Consider the following 18,805-nt stretch of genomic DNA (forward strand, 5'->3'; position numbering starts at 1 on the left):
TTAGGCTATTGCGACAAAAAACAGGATGGTCATGGCGTTCGGGATGGTACCCTCTGCCGGTTCGAACTCGAAACTAACCTTTTTTTTTTTTTTCCTTCAAATTAATTTCGAGCCGGTTATCCTAATTCAAGCTTGGTTTGCTTAATTCCGAACAGAACTTGACCGTATTTTCTTTTTTTTTTTTTTTAAATTTTTCTAGTCAAGCTTGAGCTTTTCGACTCGTTCGACGCCCCAATCACGTTGGGCGAATCATGCGTTGCCACGGCTAGCTAGAGTGCGTGGCGGATCTAACGGACATGTTTTGGACAAACCACCAATCCTAAAAAGGATTTGTGATTAACCAGCTAAATAAAATAAAATAAACACGCAACGATAAGCACGGCTCATGCGCTCCGCCATTAATGACGGGCGAGATCTTCCACTTCACATCGGCCTCACCCCGATTCTTTTCTCTCGCGTCTCGAGCGTATCTTCTAGACTGGTCGGTTGCGGCTCGCGAGTTTGTCCGGTTTTTGAACGAAGACGGTCTCTGAGATATCTCTCTCTCTCTCTCTTTCTTTTCTTTGCATCAACTTCGCGGAGGAGGAGAAATGGAGCGATCGAAGGAGGAATTCCTGAGACGATTTGGGGAAGACTACGGCTACCCCAACGCACCCAAGAACATCGATGAGATCCGCGCTTCCGAGTTCAAGAGGCTCCAGGGTCCCGATTCCCCCTTCTCGCGTTTTCTCGATCGTTTTTCTCTAAAATTCGATCTTTTTCAACATTCGTGTTTCTTTGTCGCATCAATTCAGAGCTTGGTGCTCTTCTTTTGGATTGATTTCAGGGCTTGTTTACCTAGACCATGCGGGTGCCACGCTGTACTCCGAAGCTCAGATGGAAGCTGTTGTTAAAGACCTCACCTCCAATATCTACGGAAATCCTCGTATCCAAGACAATATCGGGTCGATTTGTTTGCGCTCGGTAAACCGGCCCAAACCGCCGAACCGCTCAGTTCTGCTTGGTTCGGAGCAGTTCGGGATGATCAGGGTCCTTACTTTTTTTTTTCCTTCCCTTTTCTTCTATCCTTCTTTCCCTTTTTTTTTCCCCTCTCCTTTACTTTCTTTCTTTGTCTTTTTTTTTTTTTTTTTTGTTTTGTTTTGTTTCTTCTCTTGCTTTTTCATACTTTTCTTCTTCTTCCCTTTTTTTTTTCTTTCTTTACTTTCCTCTTCTTCCCTTGCTTTCTTCCTTCCGTCATTTTTTTTATTTGTTTTCCTTTTTTCCCCGTCCTTTCCTTTTCTTTTTATTTAAAATGACTATATTATCAAACATTAATTACCAACGGAATCGTTATATGTTTCATTCTTTAAGAAGTATTTGCAATCGCACAAACATTTTCCAGCATGACATGTTCATTTAACTCTTAATTCCAAATTTACAATTCACTGTCCTCTGTTTACTCTCTTATATCAAATAGTATCTTCCCCTACTTATCCCTCTGTCAACACCTATAAGCTCTTAGTAACATTTAGACTCAAATATATATATGTAATTTATTTTCTTATATGGGGAAAGTATTTGCACTTTCAAGGGAGGAGTCTATCTTTGAACAATATGGAGAGAGAATAGATCAGACAAAAAACTCTTAGTGACAATTTTATGTAACTTGTGATATAAAGCAAGGCACAAAATTCAATTTAGTTAAGCACTTTGAAAAGTTGCGCTATTGCACCTTTCAACATACATAAATCTTAGGATAATCCTCCAAAATAAAAAAAATAAAAAATATAAAAAGTCTGTACCAGTACTGAAACAGTCCATATTTTTGTACCGACTGTCGGTTTGGTATACGATTCAATTCAGTATCCTAGCATTCTGGTCAGGTACTGATACAATAGCGGTATCAGGATTGTGGACACTGTGAATGGGCTTTAACTTCTCTTCGAAAACTGAAATTTTTGGTGGTGTGTGTTTATATGATAAACTTGTATCGGGAAAGTTGTTACTTTTTCCCTTTGTAATTACTCACAATATATTCATGGGTTAATGAGCATATTGTTTCTTTGAGAATTATCAATAATCAAGATGGTTTTGAGACTTTTTCCTTTTTGTAATTACTCAAAATATATGTTCATAAATTCAGTTAAAATATCACTCTTTCATGTAAATTTTTTAAGCTTTGGGTTCTTTAACTTGGTGGTTTAGATAGCCTGAATGATTCCAGCATGGCGACCTCTGACATCATTAGTGCAGCACGCCTGCAGGTATGAAACATTTCCCATTTTTCATACTGTTAGTTGAACTTTGTTTATGAACGGAATAGTAATACTGCTGGAATGCAATTTGATTGTTCTTGGATGGAAGGTTGCTTGCCCCAACAATTGTAAAAATTTCAGTGAGGATGTATTTGGAACTTTTGAATCATTTTCTGGTTCCTATATATTGATGGAGAAGTAATAGAGACCTTAGATGGAGCTGAAAGCTAAGGTCTTAATCAAAAGAGACATTATTGAGCCCATGATGATCAAATTTTTCTTTGGCATTTAGCATGCATTGATAAGTGGCTGGAGCTTAACATCAATCTATTGCCAGAGCAAGATGAATTTTACTTGCTTCTATTTCCTGTAAAAATATAGTAGAGAAGTAAGGGGTATAAGTTGTATCCCCTGCTCTAAGGTGGTAACGAGAACCTAGAAGTATTACAAGAACAACTTATCATCCTAACGTGTAACTTTGAATCTTTGTTGAATTCTCCTAAAAAGAAATTTCATAAAGTGTTGTTTATTAAAGAATCCATTAATGTTTTAGGTCATTGTAAATGGGCTTGGATTTCAAAACCTGTGGACTAATTTTGGGTGGTTAACAGGTCTTTCTTCCCATAAAGATCATATCTTCAAAACTCTGGGATTCAATTTCTATCAGTTGATTGGAAGAATACAATAGATGAGCAAAATGATTTGGTCTAATTTGATGCTTCTATATGAGTTATCTCCAAGCTTATTGTTCTCTGGTTGACACATGCATCTGAGAGCGGTTATTAATGGCACTGTAGGGGTTGTCCATGTCTGCTCACTTAAGTGATCATGCAACCCTTACATGTACACTTAATTGAGGATTTACTAGAAATTGCATTTTTTGAGTACCTTTATTATTAGTATGGAATACATCTGAATTATTGGTCCACTTAAAACATGTTTATCAGAGATTACATTTATTGTAATACCTTTATTAGATATGGAGTACATCTGAATGGTTGGTCCATTAAAATCATTTTACTTAATTATGATTAATTAATGAGAGATGGATTGTCCTTGGCTTTGGCTTCTAACTAGAACTGCAACAGGATAGGATTGAATTGGGTTTTGGCATGACCTAGCTCGATCCATATCTGAATCAGGTCAAAAATTTAGAACCGGATTTATTTGAATGATTCATTAGGTTTTTCAGGTCAAATAAAGTCAGTAATTGCCCAAATAGAAACCCTAATGAAATTATATAGATTCATTTACCTATTGCATATGTTTCTGGTTTTGCATTGGTCTGGGTTACAGTTGAGTTTCACATGATCCAAGATCGTGAACTTGTTCGGTTTTTTCAGTCTTAGAGTTTCCAGTTTACTGCAGCTTAGATTGGGACTGGTTAATTCGGATTGGTTCTGGTCTGAAACAACTCAACCTAATCAACTTGCTGTTCTATTTCTGAGGCAAAATAATTGACTTAGTTGTGAGTATAAATCCAATCACTTGCCAATTGAAAATTTATGATCTATTTAAAATGTTGTCTCTAAACAAAGTATCTATATTTATAATCTTGTATGCAATTTCTTATGTCCTTCCATTCAATGACTTTTGCTGCATTTTGTGTATCATTAAGCACGTCGATTTTATGCAGTTTTATGTCCATGTAAACATTTTAGTTTAATTAGACATTTCTTCCTGTTTTTCCTCGCTGTGATGTAAATTTGCTCTTACCAGGTCCTTAACTATTTTAATGCATCTCCAAAGAACTACATATGCATATTTACTTCTGGGGCAACAGCAGCTCTGAAACTTGTCGGGGAAGGATTTCCTTGGAGTAGAGAAAGCTGTTACATGTACACCATGGAAAATCACAACAGTGTCCTTGGGATCAGAGAGTATCCTGGCAGCATGAGGAGATTATATCTTGCATGATTATATGACTAAACCTGAAAATGGTTGAAAACATAAAAGTAAATGATTCAGAAATCAAGTCCAGAAAACCTTCTCCTAGGAGGAGGGAATGTATATGGCTTTAAACTGACAGGGCGAATATGTTTTCGCCCGCTGATTATCTTATCTGGTGCACTGCAGTTCTTGCTACAAAAACTTCAGGGCATGATATCATTTATTGCACAAGATATATGCTAAGAACTTCCAATATGATAGTACATGTTGCTAAATGGCATTAACAGTATGTTATAAGTTTTAAAACCCTGGGAGGCTTTATGAATTTTATTGCGAGTCACAAATAATTAAAAAAAAAAAATCTCAACTCCCAGTTGTTCAACAGATCTGAATAAGATTTTTCTGCATGCAGGAAATGAGGGATCTTGCATTGCATAATATGCTTATATTATCAGATTGCAAAAGCTTTAGTTGTGTTGCATTTTCTTTGAGCTTGGTGGCTCTGTGCTTTAGTTGCGAAAAAATACCTGAACTCCCGTTTGTTCAGCAGATTAGATTAGTTGCATGTAGGACAAGAATGATCTTGCATTGCTAATATGTCTGTATTATTTGATTGCAAACTTTTATTTTGTTGCCTGTTCTTTGAGCTTGGTGGCTCTGTGCTTTGGTTTATCCTTATATTGCAGATATGCCCTTGACAGGGGAGCAACTGCTCTTGCTGTTGATATTGAAAATGTTAAACTTCATGGTCTACGAGATGGAACCAATGAATCTTCAGTTCGGATCCTAAAACACTCAGTGCAGAGAAGAGCTGAAGCTAAATTTCCACAAGATGGTGTGAGATGCACACTGTCAGGTATTTTGCTTTTGCAAAGTTCTTTAGTAGCAAATCTTATTTTTGCTAAATTATCATTTATTTGATTGGTGACCATCAAAGAATTGATATCAAATGCTGTAATGCTGGATTCCAACACTGTTGGGGGATAAATTGCTTGTAGGATTTTATTACTTAATGTGCCCTGGCCTTTAAATTCTGTCCATTAATCTTAATGGTTGTAATGATATAGCTTTTGACAATTTGTATGATCTGAATCAGAATTAACCTCTGTTTGGTACAAAAGATGGATTGAAGAAAAGATGGATGAAGGAGGAAGTATGGATGGGGGTGAAATATGGAAGGATGGATAGAGATGATTTTCTCTTCTGTTTGGTACAGTAGGAATGAAAGAGAGGATAGATGATATTTATGTAATATTTTTACTAGATTATTCTTTGATAAAAATATTATTATTATCAATTTATAATATTTATTTTTATTAAAAAAAGTAAACAATATATAAACTTATAATCATTATAATCTATAATTATATGAAAAATTATATAAATATTTAATTATGATTTAATTTAATAAATGATTTCATAAATTAAATATTAATTAATTATATAAATAACTAATTAATTTATAATTTAATTTAAATAGTTAATTAATATTATACAAATAGTTAATTAAAATAATAAATAAAAATAGAGAAATAGAAGATAATTATAATTATCGAAATTATGTACTAAAATTAAAATAATTAGTAATAAAATTTAATAGTATATGATTAATAGTACATATAAAAATATATATAAATAATATGAATGAAAAAATAAAGAAATATTATAGTTTTATTAAAAAATTAATGAGAAATAATTTTGTCAGTGCAAAAATCTATCCATTAATGTTCTATCTATCCTTACATCCTCCCAATTTGGAAGGATGCAAATTGATGGGCCAGGATGGATGGATAATGCAAATTGATGGGCCAAGGTGGATGGATAATCTCCCATTTTTCATCCATCCTCACTGTAATTTTTTGAACTAAATGATAGATGGAGGCTATTTATCCTTCCAATCTCATCCATCCATCCTCTCTTGACCCCAACTAAACACAGGGTAAGTGTAAATACTAAGTGAAACAAAAATAGTGGGAAATTTTGGAGTGCTTTTGGGGAAAAAAATGTCAACCCATAAGCAATTTGAGGTACTTCTTTTCAAGGATTGTTGTTTTTATCCGTTAAAGTTTAACACAAAGTTGTATAGCAGGGCCTAGTAGATGAGTGTATCTGTAAAATTAGCTTTAAGAGTTAAGATTATGTATGGCTGAATTTATCTGAAATCAACTATTTCTTTTTGTGGATGATCTGCTTAGCACCTATGGGAAACTATATGCATCGAAGGACTGATTGTAAATGAACAAGGTTGGCATTGTAAGCATTAATCTACTTCCCAAAAAGTTCTCTATTGTGCTTTACAGTGCTTTAATGGCTTGAAGAGTGACTTGATTCATCTCCTTCGTCCTCACTTTACTCGTACCAATGTATTGATCAGTACACTGCAATGTGCAGGTTCATTTAGTGATTTGTTGTAGGTTGGAAATCGAGATGTCAGCAAGTCGGTTTAGAACTTTAGAAAGAAGCAAAATGGTGAGTGCTTCCAACATAGGTTATGCAGTAATAAGTTGCTGATGAACAATTGAACCACATGATGACCTCAGGTTCTTCAGCATGTAATTTTTATGGGGCAAAGCTTAACTTACCAAATGACAATTATGTTGAACTACAAGCAAGCATGATTGAAGAATCATCCTTAATGAATTGTGCATTATCATTAGTTTAGTATTGTTCTAGACACGAGTGTTGTGATATCTGGAGTCCAATTTGAGGGATAATTCTCATATCCACATAGCCTTGCATGACTAAGCCTAATGGATGAGGCTGCATTGGCTATAAACTTTTGGGCCTGTTAACCTAGTCCAAGTGCTCTTCTTTATTATCCTCTTTTTTACCTGGGATGGGGTGGGGTGTGTTATTTAGCAACGATACATATATTAGAATGTGAAAAGTAAAATATCCTTTTCTCTTCACTTCTTTCATATCTTTTTCCATCGTTGTTTTGTACTGTTGTTTTCTCTTCATTCATTACTCCTGTGTTCATGAAGATCTTCTTTCTTATATTTGTTTTGCTTCATTCTCTTTTGAGTCATAGTCTTTGTTACATCTCCGACCCGAGATTGGGAGTCAGGGGTCAGGGCAACCATTGCATACTTATGGAAAACTCTCTCCACAAGCATGCAAAGCATTCCAAACACAATATCAATGCATTATAGTGGAATTAATAATAAATTAACTCCAAAATTTAACTAACTAAAATCAATTTAAATCTCTCACAAAATTCCAACGATATTCCAAGATCTTATATCAATTAAACTTCAAATAATAATCCGGTAAAATATAATAATAAATCTATATTTAAGCTTGGTTGATACTGTCGATTTTCGCCTTTAAACTCACTCCCAAGCAGTACCTACATCCGCAATTAAGATCTAAATCTGCAAAGAAAGGAGAGGTAATGAGCTCGATAGCCCATTAAGTAATAAATATCTCAACTAGATATTTCAGATATTATCATAAGATATAATGTTCAAAAATAAATGCCATGAATATATATAAGAACATATTTCATGCTAATTTAAGTAAATCAAATATTCATAACATATGCATACATAATCATAAATCCAATTCGAAACAAATTACATATAACTCAATAGTCTTAACTACGACCACACTTATATCCTATGGTGGGGCCAACGCTCGATAATCAAAGTGTCAATTATGAAATTCCGTACCAGATCGAACTGCCTAGTACACTATACTGTACTGTATTGGTTGCATATCGGTTTGTCGAACCACCACGTACCAACACAAGTGTACTGTACTGTATCGCGTACTGACACTACAGTAAGATTTCACCAATACAGGATCCGATATTGGGACGACGAACCTTGGTGTCAATGCATAATCATCATTGATGGGGTCCACTGAATATCAACGTTTAACCCCTATTGGCAGGATCCATCGAATACCAATATTTAACCCCTATTGGCAGGGGCCACTGAATGCCAACATTTAACCCTCATTGGCCAGATCCTCTCAGTACCAATGTTTAACCTCTATTAGCAGGGTCCACTGATTACCACTATTTAACCCCGTTGGGAAGGTCCACTGAACATAGTTAGGTTGAGAGTTTAAATCTGATGCATATCAAAGCATTCTTGCAAAATAACATATATATCATAATTCTATTTAATATATGCATATTGTATAATAAATCAATAAATCATAATATTCTAAAAATCTCAAATTTACAAATCACTTTTCATTCAAAATACAGTTTCATTAATCACACATAAATTAAAGACTAATTAATTATTTTCAAAATAAATTATGAAATATCTTGAAAAGATGATTTATTATTTTTTTTACAGAATACTGAATGAATAAATTCAATCAATCCTGGGAGCATCTTTCAGAATCTATTATTCAAAATATATTCTTCTATTAGTTTTAAGCTACAGCTAATAAAAATCTTAAATTTCGATACCTTCACAAGGCTGACAATAGCGGTAGCATCCAACGTCCTAGTCAATCCAACTAAGATAATTTTATCTGGTCATGATTAGAATAGAAAACAGATGGTTCAATGGAGATCAATGGTGATCAAAGCTATTAGTGCCCGATAAAAGTCAAAGTGGAGGTTGGAACACCGATTGGCAGTCAGGGATCTTTACATTTAATGTAGTTATTTGAACTGATTTTGTGCATAACTAAAATTTGAAAAAGGCATAGAAAAGATTCATTGCTTATTTTCTACAAAAGCATGTATTATTCAAAACCTACTTTAAATAGAAAAATTCTGCAAATATTCTAGAAATTAGCTAGAATATAAAACATTGCACATATCTTGAAATCAAATATAAATTTCATACGCCAACATCATATACAATTGTTGGTTCATTAAGCTAATCATCTATATCTCACTTAATAATTGAAGTTCTTGTTGTTTGTTTACCTTTTTTTATCAATCTCAAATGGAATGTTATAAACAACATTCGCTGAACCGATCCAAATCGGGCAGTTCAGGATGTGCCAAATAGTATCGACGGCTTATTGATACGGTTTCGGCATAGAATCCGGAACATCGAAGGAAGGAGAGGAAGAGAGAGAGGGGGAGGGAAGGAGAGGAAAAAGTTGGAGAGGCTGTCGAAGGTTGTTGGAGGTGGCCAGAGGGCCGCTGTGGCTATTAGAGGGCTGCAGGTAACCATGGTGCGTAGGAGAGGGTGAGAGAGGAAAAGAGAGAGGGGAGGAGGGAGGGAGGGAGGGAGGGAAGGAAAGAGAGAGCTGGCTGTGGCCGGCAATCGGATGGAGGGGGATGGCTCTCTGGGGGCCTCCCCAGCCCTCCGACAGACATTGCCGGCCACGACTGGCTCTCCCTCTCTTTCCCTCCCAACTCTCCCCTCTATCTCTTTTTCTCTCTCTGGTTCACCTTATCCCGCACATCATGGTTGTCCGCGGCCCTCTTCTACCTTCTAGCAGTCATCGCTGTGGCCGGCCGGCCTCTCCCTCTCTTTCCCTCCCCCACCCTCTCTATCTCTCTCTCTCCCTCTCTAGTTCTCTATCTCTGCTTTCTTTGCTGTGTTCATTCGGGCCCAATATGGGGGCATGTACCGAACCATACCGCCGATCGGCCGGCATGCGGTCCAGTTTCGGTTCAGTGAACCTTGGTTATGAATAAATGCAAAAGTTGCAATGCCTTGTCATAACTACACGAATTTCAATATGATTAGATATGTATGCAAACTAGGATGAATCTTGTTTCCTTTAGGAGAAAGGAAATTTTGGTAAATGTATTGTCAAAACTCAAAAGAAAATTGCACCATATCTTTGACAATACTTCTAGCCTGCATAAATCTTGTATTGAAAAATAAAGATGTCTTATTTTGCAATATCAAAAATACATCTCCATTACAGACTACTTCCTATGAAACAACAAATCAATGATATGAGGGTGGTTATTCATATTGCTATGTGCTGTTAGTAGTGTTTATGCAAGCTACCATTGCTTTTTTTTGAGCTTTAGAACCTTGATCAACAAACAGTTGATTCAACATGTTTACATGGACTGATGCAGCAGATGTGGTTAAAATTTTTCATGTTCAATATATGGACAAGGGTGCAATTCTACATGGATGACATACATGATTTGTTAATGATCTGATGTTATCATGATTAGCTATTTGTCTCATCTGTGACTGTGATGATGACATAAAGCTAGATCTGCTTCAGGACATGCCCCTTATAAGATATGTTATTATTGTTTTGTCTTAGGATATTTTCTCTAATAATCTGAGTATCTCTGACCTGTATATTTTCTTGAATGTTTTTTGTTTTAGATAATGCATATAATTTGTTTGCATTCCCCTCGGAGTGCAATTTCTCTGGTCAGAAATTTTGCCTTGACTTGGTTAAGGTTATCAAGGATGATGCTCAAAAATTTTTTGAAGGCTCACAAGTGTAAGTGCTGATTTCTTTATGCTCTATGCTTTTCACTTATTCTCAATATTTGCAGCCTATGTGAATAGCCTAAAATATATTGCATGTCAGATAGCCACTATAAATGCATAGATATCTGTCTCAAGCACATAAGATTCCTTTGTGAGGAGGTCTTTAATGAATTCAATTGTCTTTTATGCTTTTTTTTTGGATGATACAATATGGGAAGGGAACAAGCATGATAGTTGAATTTTCCTGCCCAAATCTAGAAGTGCAGGGAAACTCCTTGGAGTTGGAAATCATGACCAAAGGGGAAATTAAGATGACATGGAGGTGATCAATAAAAGGACTAGAAGATGTTGGGGAGGAAGAAATGAGGGAAAGAACTAGAGGATAGGAGAAAGAGAGTCATTTGAATATGTTTAAAAGTGATTTTGGCAAAGGGGATATGACCATGTCAAAGGATAGGAAAAGGGAAGAATGAAGGAAAGGGACAACTAGGGGAGGGGACAAAAAGAAAATTGAAAAAAAAGGGCATTCAGCATTTTTTTTTTCTTTTTTTAGTATAAACATTTTTTTGACCGGGGGGATTCATATTAAAGGGTGAAAAGATGGAAGCTGGTAGTTAGCTTAACCCTTTTTGTTTGTTTCATCAGTCTTGGAACATGAGGATTCTATATTAGTCAAGTGGGTCCATGTTGCATTTCACTTTAATAAAATACACTAAATAATGGGCTTGCTAAAATAGTCATGCTATATGAGGACCCATGCGGACATGTGTTTAGTTTCACATTGGCTATGTATTATGTAGGTCTTGGGTACTTATACAAAGTTAAGAAATCCAAATAATATCTTCTGGCTAGCCTTTTTAGGTGAGGTTTTGGGTCATTATAAATGATATTAGAGCAGATCCAATCGCTTATGTGGACTAAGGGACTCTGCAGCATGAGCCCATTTGGACTGATTATGAACTGATCGTGATGTTTGTGATTAAATTTGTGGCAGTTATGATTGGATTTGAACCCATAGCTTGACGAGGATGCTAGGGCTAAAATGGAGATGTGAGGATCTAGAAAGCATAGATACCGATACGCGGTATGGATACTTTATGGTATGAATACACTGATATGACAAAAGTTGAAAAAATCACGATACGGATACAGTTAGATGTTTTATATTTTTATTAATATTTAAATATATATAGTATTTTAATATTGATAAAAATATATGAAAAATTGAACCATATATATAATATTCGAATATTAATAAAATTAAGTTCTCAAATCTCAACTAAATTTATAAGTATCATCATAAAAAACAAACGCTTGCAATTAACGAAAAGAAAAAAAAACTAGCAGTCTAAATAAGTAGAAGAAATTAAAATAGTAAGTCTTGATAATCAAGTGATAATAGTTTTAACTACTTTATTCTCTGCATCATCAGCAAAAAGCTTTTTCTCCACATTTGGTTCATCAATGGACAAACTTACAATCTCAAGAATGCAGATATAGGAGTACCAATGCCGCACCGAAAATGTATCTGCATCGAAAACGTATCCGGTGCTGGTACACATCTGAAATAGGAGCGCTTCATAGGCGAGGACTCATGCAGGCATATGTTTAGTCTCATATTGGCTATGCACTGAGTAGATTTTGGATACTTATACAAGGCCAAGGAACCCAAATAACACCTTCTAGCTAGCTTTTTTGGATGAGGCCCTGTGTTGTTTCACTAATTGCCTAAACATATAGCTCAAGCCCGGTTTGAGATAAACTCCCATGTATAGCTTTATGTTACCTATCAGCATAACCCTTCACTCAGAGGAAAAGGGGTGAAGTACAAACAACCCTCATATGAATGGTAATGTAATTAGGCTCTTGTTTCCATGCTTTTGATCTTCGAACAATTTGTAGACTTATTTGTAGTCTTACATATTTCACTGCCATTGGGCAAACAGTGATGTTCCAATGTATATAAACTCGGTGGTCAGAGCTAGGAGGCTAGCAAGGGCCATGGCACCTCTTGCACTTCCTAACAATTCATTTTTTCCTTTGGAAACCCTTTAGTTGGCATTTTATTACCACTCTCTTCACTAAATAAGAATGTGATGCTATGCCCCATGGATTAAAATGCTATCTTTGTTGGTGTCGATGAACAAGTACCATTCTCTTAATGTCTTACTGACATGTGGCCTGGTCGTGTGTTGGTTGCATGTTAGTGCTTGGCATGCTGTAGTGCTAGTGCATGCCAAGCACCAGCTTGACTTGTGCTAGCTAAGGACATGCTGAAATGACATTGAGACATGATGTTTCAATCCTTGATATAGTTTCCCCTCGTAAAAGTTAAGTGGAACAGCCAGTTTCAAAAGCATCCCTTATTATATTTTGAAAATCTTTTCACTGCAAAACCACCCTCAATTACTCTTTATCACCTTCATTTTTGTTATCAGATAAGTAGATAAACATTTGTGGAAGACAGTCAATTGAGCTAGAGGAAAAAAGTTATGTATTTCAAATTCCATCTCTCATCAAAATTAGAAGTATGGACCACTGGATTGACATGTAAGATTAAGGATCTCATTGTATTCAGATTGTGCTTGGCATGGTTGTCATTTTTTTTATTTTTAGGAATTGAAAATAGAAATCATGTTGCACTTTATAAACATCTAAAATAGAATAATGTGTCATGGTCTCCAATCCAAGGTTTCAAATACCTGTAGAGGACCTTGTACCATTTTTTTGCTAGAATGGTATGCTACCAGGAACCAACACTCCTGTGTATAAGGGTGCTGGAAACCTGCGGAAATGGTACGATACTATTCTTTTGTCCCTTTCTGGCAATATTTGAGACCTTGCTTCAATCCATTATCATATCTCTCTCCAGTTATATCCCATCCATGTTGGAGCATAGGAGGGGCAAAAACATTTTGAAGGCCTTGATCACCTAAGGGAATTGAAGGGGACCTTGATGGCCCCATTGTGGTTCTTGCTAGTGAAGTTGGTCTCAAGAGTAATGATCTCTTCCTATGGGGAGGGGAATGCAATGACGGAGGGGTCTTCTAATTCTATGCTTTCAAGATGACAAGGAGCTGGTGTTTTGAGGTAGGAGGAAGGAGAAGTTGAAGTGGAGAGAGTGGGGGGGGGGGAGGAGGTTTGAAGTTGCAATGGACGACTGGACATTGTAGAGGTGGACAATGGAGGAGCAATATGTGAGGAGTGGGGAGAGAGGGGTGGCGGTTGGGGGGGCGGGGAGGGGTGCTTGAATAAAATAGAGTTTGATTCTTTTGGAAAAGAAAGGTGAAAGCAAGTAAATTTGCCTCCGTTTTCTAAAAAAACTTGAAAATAGTTTTTTTTTAAAAAAGAAACGAATATAGTTAGTGGTAAACGCTCTTTGGTGTTAGATTTTGTGTTCATAGTTAACAACAGAACTGAGAAAAGAAATAAATGATGCCAGATAGCCTTTAGCAAGCATCTCCATTCCACATGGTTTTCTGATTACTTTAGTTTGTCATGAGCTCTCTTTATTGAATGGGTCTATCGCTTCCAGATGGTCTGTCTTTCATGCAATCACCTGCAATGGCAGCTTTTCATTCCTTGTCAGCTATTCTTGAATCATTTATTCTTTCTAATCTGCATGCTGAAGACCTTAATATTGGGTGCCATTTGCTCCATCTTTTAGTATCCCAGGCAATGAGGAGTCAGTTATCTTAGCTTCTGTTCATGCAGTTGTTGACTTCTTCTCTAAGATTAAAAGATTTAAAACCCTTTTTTTTTTTTTTCCTAAAGGTTTTGAGCTTTTATTTATGTATTTCTTTATAATAAGAACCACCCTCATGCTTATTAGAAGTTATTTTCTTGTCATTGTTGTCAGTCAAAATGGTGTAAATGTTCTTAATTCTAGCCTAATGCGTACCAGCCACCCCGCACTCCCGCATATACATACAAAAAGACAAAAAAAAAAAAAGAGGAGAGAAATCTCAGCTCCAGCACTGCTACAGTTTGACCTTCAACATGCATTATATGCAGGCGAATAATTTATTTGACTATATATGTTGGGCTGTTGCATTTAAGTATATATGTTAGGCTGTTGCTCTCCTTTAATGACATGTCTGTATTCACTTCATCATTTATTTAATTTGCATGTGACTTTCCTTATTGTACATCTGTTCAAACCCATTTACTGCATGGGACTTTGGGATTTTAATTCTAGGATTGAGTGTTCTAGAAATGAGGGAAAAAGCTTCAAACACCCCATCTTGCTTTGAGAAACATTTCCTTGATATTAAGTGGTGGAACATGATTTGTAAAGTGAATTAGCATTGGGATGATTTATTATCTTTTGTGCCCCATGGTGATTATTTGATGACTTAATACATTCTAAGGGCTTAAGAAGCATGAGCATGAATATGGGTTATGGATTAAACATAATACAAGAGTTTATGTAGAAAATTTTGCAAACACATGACACAATATGGCTGTGGTATGATCTCAAAAGATATGCTTTTTTCATCTAAATGTGCAAAGGGATCCTTAGAACATAACAACTTATCACAATAGCGCAATCCATACTCAATATTATAACGTGAAGATCTAGAAACTACATTTTTAAGTCTAATGTTCTAAATTCCGTGGGACGTGGCTGTCCTAGTTTTTCTATGAAACAAGACGTGCCGCCATCCCACCACGCCTCGACACTTGGGACGGGATGTCCTAAGACGTGCCGATCGGGATGCTGGGACAATGGCAGGGCAGTCTTGTCCCGACATTCAAGATAGTATCCCATCTCAATGTCCTGAGGGATGTCTGGCTAGGACTTTAGTCCTTGCTTTAGTCATGATCCAGATTTGTAGTTCATAGTCCATACTCTAAACAACAACACCAGGATCATAAAATCTGAAACTAACCATCTATCATATGGGTACCAACTGGTTTAGCTGGTAAGTGATTGGTGGTTGATACCATTGACCTATGCTCAAGTCTTGTCGACACTTGGAGGGCAATTATCCATCCCTTTTCTCAAAAAATTTGAGTATTTGACCATCCATCATTATCCGTCATTTGAAGGTCCACATTCATTGAAATAAAAGCCAGCTGCCCACCTTCTCATATTGAAGATCTGTGGGAAGCATGGTTTAAAGTTTAAACTTTAAACAACGAGTTATAGGCTTGTACCAGTCATTGGTTGGTGTGGTACATACCATGGAACAGCCCCAAATTGACAGAAGGTACCAGCCAGCAAGGTGGCTACCACGTTGGTATTAATGATACGCGCTGCTACAGGCATTCGGACCAGTACTTGAATTCTTGCTGGGATAATTATCTTTGAAATGTATTTGAAATCCTTTTAATTGTTTAATTACCGGACATTTAAGTATATGACATGAATCATTCATTAAAGCCTTATCCAAGAAGCTGTAGTATGTGACAATATTAGATTTGGACACAAATGTAATTCAATATATTCATACCAGGGCTTCTTATACTGTGCCGAATTGGCCGGTACATTCCATATCGTACCGGACCGGCGGGGAACCGGCACGATTCGGCCGGTAAATTTGGTACACCGGTGGTACGGAAGGAAAAAAGAGAACAAATGAGAAAGAGAGAGGAGAGGAGGGAGGTGGGAGCTGTCGGAGGCCGGCTGCGGTCGTCGGAGGGCTTCCGAATCCTGTATCATCCGATAGGACTTTCAAGAGAGCGAGAAAGAGAGAGAGAGAGCGCTCCGGGGGCGAGGAACCTACCGGACGGACGGCGCCTTCGTCGCGAGGCCCCCGATGGCCGACGAGCCGACGCTGATGGCCTGAGGGTGGTCGAGCGGGCGAAGCCGTGGAGGGGCTCCGCCCCTTTCTTCTTTTTCGAAATAGGCCGTCGTCTGTTTCGATTTTTTTTTTTTGTTTTAAACCGATGAAGTCGGCAACCCAGTTGCCGACTTTAGAGATTTTTTTTAAAAAAAGATAAAAATCGTGAAGCCGGCAAACTATTTGTCGGCTTCACTTAAAACTACATTTTTAAAAAAAACTTGCGAAACAGGGGCGACATCCCTGTTTCACGCCAGCGGTGCCGCGTGCGTGGACTGTGCTCTCTGACGGCCAGCCGAAGGCCGTCCGACAGCCCTGCCGGCTCCTCCTCCTTTTTCTTTCTTCCTCCTTCTATCTCTCTATTTCTCTCTTTCTCTCTTTTTCTTCTTTCGGTTCGGGTCTGCTTGCCTTCGTTGGTTACGGTACGAAACCGTACCACCGGCCGACCGATACAGCCGGCAGTACCGGTTCAGCATACCTTGATTCATACATTTTCATTGGTGTTGTGCTGGGTGCATGCACGTGCTTAGCAGAAATTATGTTGTGCCAGCTACGATGTTTTGTGTTCTGGTAATCATATGCAGAGATATTTGGTTGTGATTGAGAGGTGATAGTTGCCCTGTGAAAGGACCTAAAAGCTTTGGCTAAAAGGAAAAAGGAATGGTTGGAAAAGGGACAGGTGGTGACCTATCAATTGCACTTAATGGTTTAGTAGTGTAAGTTAAAAAAGATGGGATCTTGGTATTTTGACTTGCCAGAAGAAAAAATGTGTATTTTATTTACTGATGCCAGTGAGCATTAAGTTCATGATGTTGCTTGTTTTCTGTTGTGTAGAATCTTAATACTAAATTACAACTCATGCTTGCTAAAAAATGTGCCCTGAATGCAGAGGACAATGGATGGTTTTAGTAGATGCTGCAAAAGGAAGTGCAACTGACCCACCTGATCTAGCTAGGTGTCCTGCTGATTTTGTTGTCTTTTCTTTCTATAAGGTATATGTCGTCCTTAAACTGTTTTGGATTTATAAAATCACTTTTTATTAGCGTAGGTGGCTATAATCATTTTCTTTTCTGTTTAGATATTTGGCTATCCAACTGGTCTTGGTGCTCTTGTTGTTCGAACTGGTATGCAAGCTCTTTTTTGGGAATTTCAGATGATGTCTAATGGAACACCACAATGACACATCATGCTATTAATTTTATGGTTCATGCCCTACAAAAATGCTGTCAATTGGTTATGTCAATAATTTGGTCCCTCTTATTGCCACATACACTTTGATGGTAGTTTCTTCCTTCATGTTAAAAAGCATCTCCTCAATTGGTGTCTTCTAATTCATTAATAATTCATCTTTTAAATTCATTTATTTTTACCTTTTAGTATTTCTTAATGGAGGAGCACCATCTGTTGATAGCTATGTTTTGTGCTATTATCTGTTTATGATGTGCTTTTTAATGTCTCATTTTAATAAAGATATAGGTTGGAATTATAACATTTTTATGTTGAGAACATTTGAATGTCATAGAATGGGTCTCTCTCTAAAATTTTTCTTTCTAGAGTGGAGCACCAGGGAAGCATTTTCTTGGTCAGCCCCTGGCCATTTTTGGCCAGGGAAAATAAAATGGCCAGGGAAAATAGCAAGGGAAGTAGGGAACTCTATCTTTTTGTGGTTTTATTTGGCTTAAGAGACAGGTGATGGGCTAATTGGCCACGTACTAGGTTATAGTTCTTTAAGTGGTTGCTATCGTCTGTCCTTGCTACATCAAAGGAACTAGAAACCTCCCATCCGTGATCTAGGTGATAGTGCCCTTACTATTATGTTTTGAGTTTGTTCTTGCTGTTCTGGAGCAATGGGCCATATTTTCTCTTCAGATGTGTGTGCGAGGAGGCATGTGGGACATGATCGTGTTGCTTCTTTATCAGATTGGGGAGATCTTGGTTTTCAAGGTTTTGAAGCTCTCAACGAAGATGGTGGCACTGCTTTTGGTTCTCTAATCCTCTTCCACTGATGGTGGCCAGCAGTCCAGCTGATCAGAGGAGATGGTGAGCCTTATGCAAGCGGCCAATGGAACACTTGTCTTGGATTGGTGTTGGGGATGATTCCTCAGGAAGCTGACATCTGAGACTCACAAGGATATTTTATTATCTCTTTTAAGTTGGTTTATGTAATGGACTATTGTGGTGTGCTAGGTGTACTGGCCTACTGGGCTTTATGCCTGGAGTTGGGTTTCATGCCTAGTTTAGTGCTTTATGTGCACCTTGTAATAGTGGTTTTTATGCCAAGGGACATCCTAGTTCCCTGCTTGATGAGTGCAAAGAACATTGGATACAAGTTAAGGTTATAGGTCTTAGGCATGCCAGACATGAAGGGAGAAAAAGAGTGTGGGGCAGGCGGGGGGGGGAGGGCGCGGAAGGGAGAGAATGTGGAAGAATAGATAGTGTCAAGGAAGGTGCTCACAAGAGGAAGAGAGACGAAGGGGGATGCTGGCTGTGCTCAAGAGAAAGGGATGGA

At 37.3% G+C, this 18,805-nt stretch overlaps 1 protein-coding gene across 5 annotated transcripts in view; it reads left to right on the forward strand.

Annotated features, from left to right (window-relative positions):
• Nucleotides 1–384: 384 nt before the first annotated feature.
• LOC105049235 (molybdenum cofactor sulfurase) overlaps nucleotides 385–18,805 on the forward strand; it is a 92,350-nt gene continuing 73,929 nt past the window's right edge. For 2 of the 5 annotated variants that reach the window (XM_073260508.1, XM_073260510.1), the window contains exons 1-8: nucleotides 385–702; nucleotides 827–925; nucleotides 2,185–2,243; nucleotides 3,954–4,114; nucleotides 4,811–4,980; nucleotides 10,400–10,520; nucleotides 17,186–17,288; nucleotides 17,375–17,420. In XM_073260508.1, the coding sequence (XP_073116609.1) occupies nucleotides 591–702; nucleotides 827–925; nucleotides 2,185–2,243; nucleotides 3,954–4,114; nucleotides 4,811–4,980; nucleotides 10,400–10,520; nucleotides 17,186–17,288; nucleotides 17,375–17,420 (871 nt within the window). In that variant the 5' untranslated portion in view covers nucleotides 385–590. The remainder of the gene's footprint in view (nucleotides 703–826; nucleotides 926–2,184; nucleotides 2,244–3,953; nucleotides 4,115–4,810; nucleotides 4,981–10,399; nucleotides 10,521–17,185; nucleotides 17,289–17,374; nucleotides 17,421–18,805) is intronic. The other 3 variants (XM_073260509.1, XM_073260511.1, XM_073260512.1) reach the window with 3 other exon arrangements.

Source organism: Elaeis guineensis, chromosome 7 (genome assembly GCF_000442705.2).
Source record: "Elaeis guineensis isolate ETL-2024a chromosome 7, EG11, whole genome shotgun sequence".
Taxonomy (NCBI): Eukaryota; Viridiplantae; Streptophyta; class Magnoliopsida; order Arecales; family Arecaceae; genus Elaeis; species Elaeis guineensis.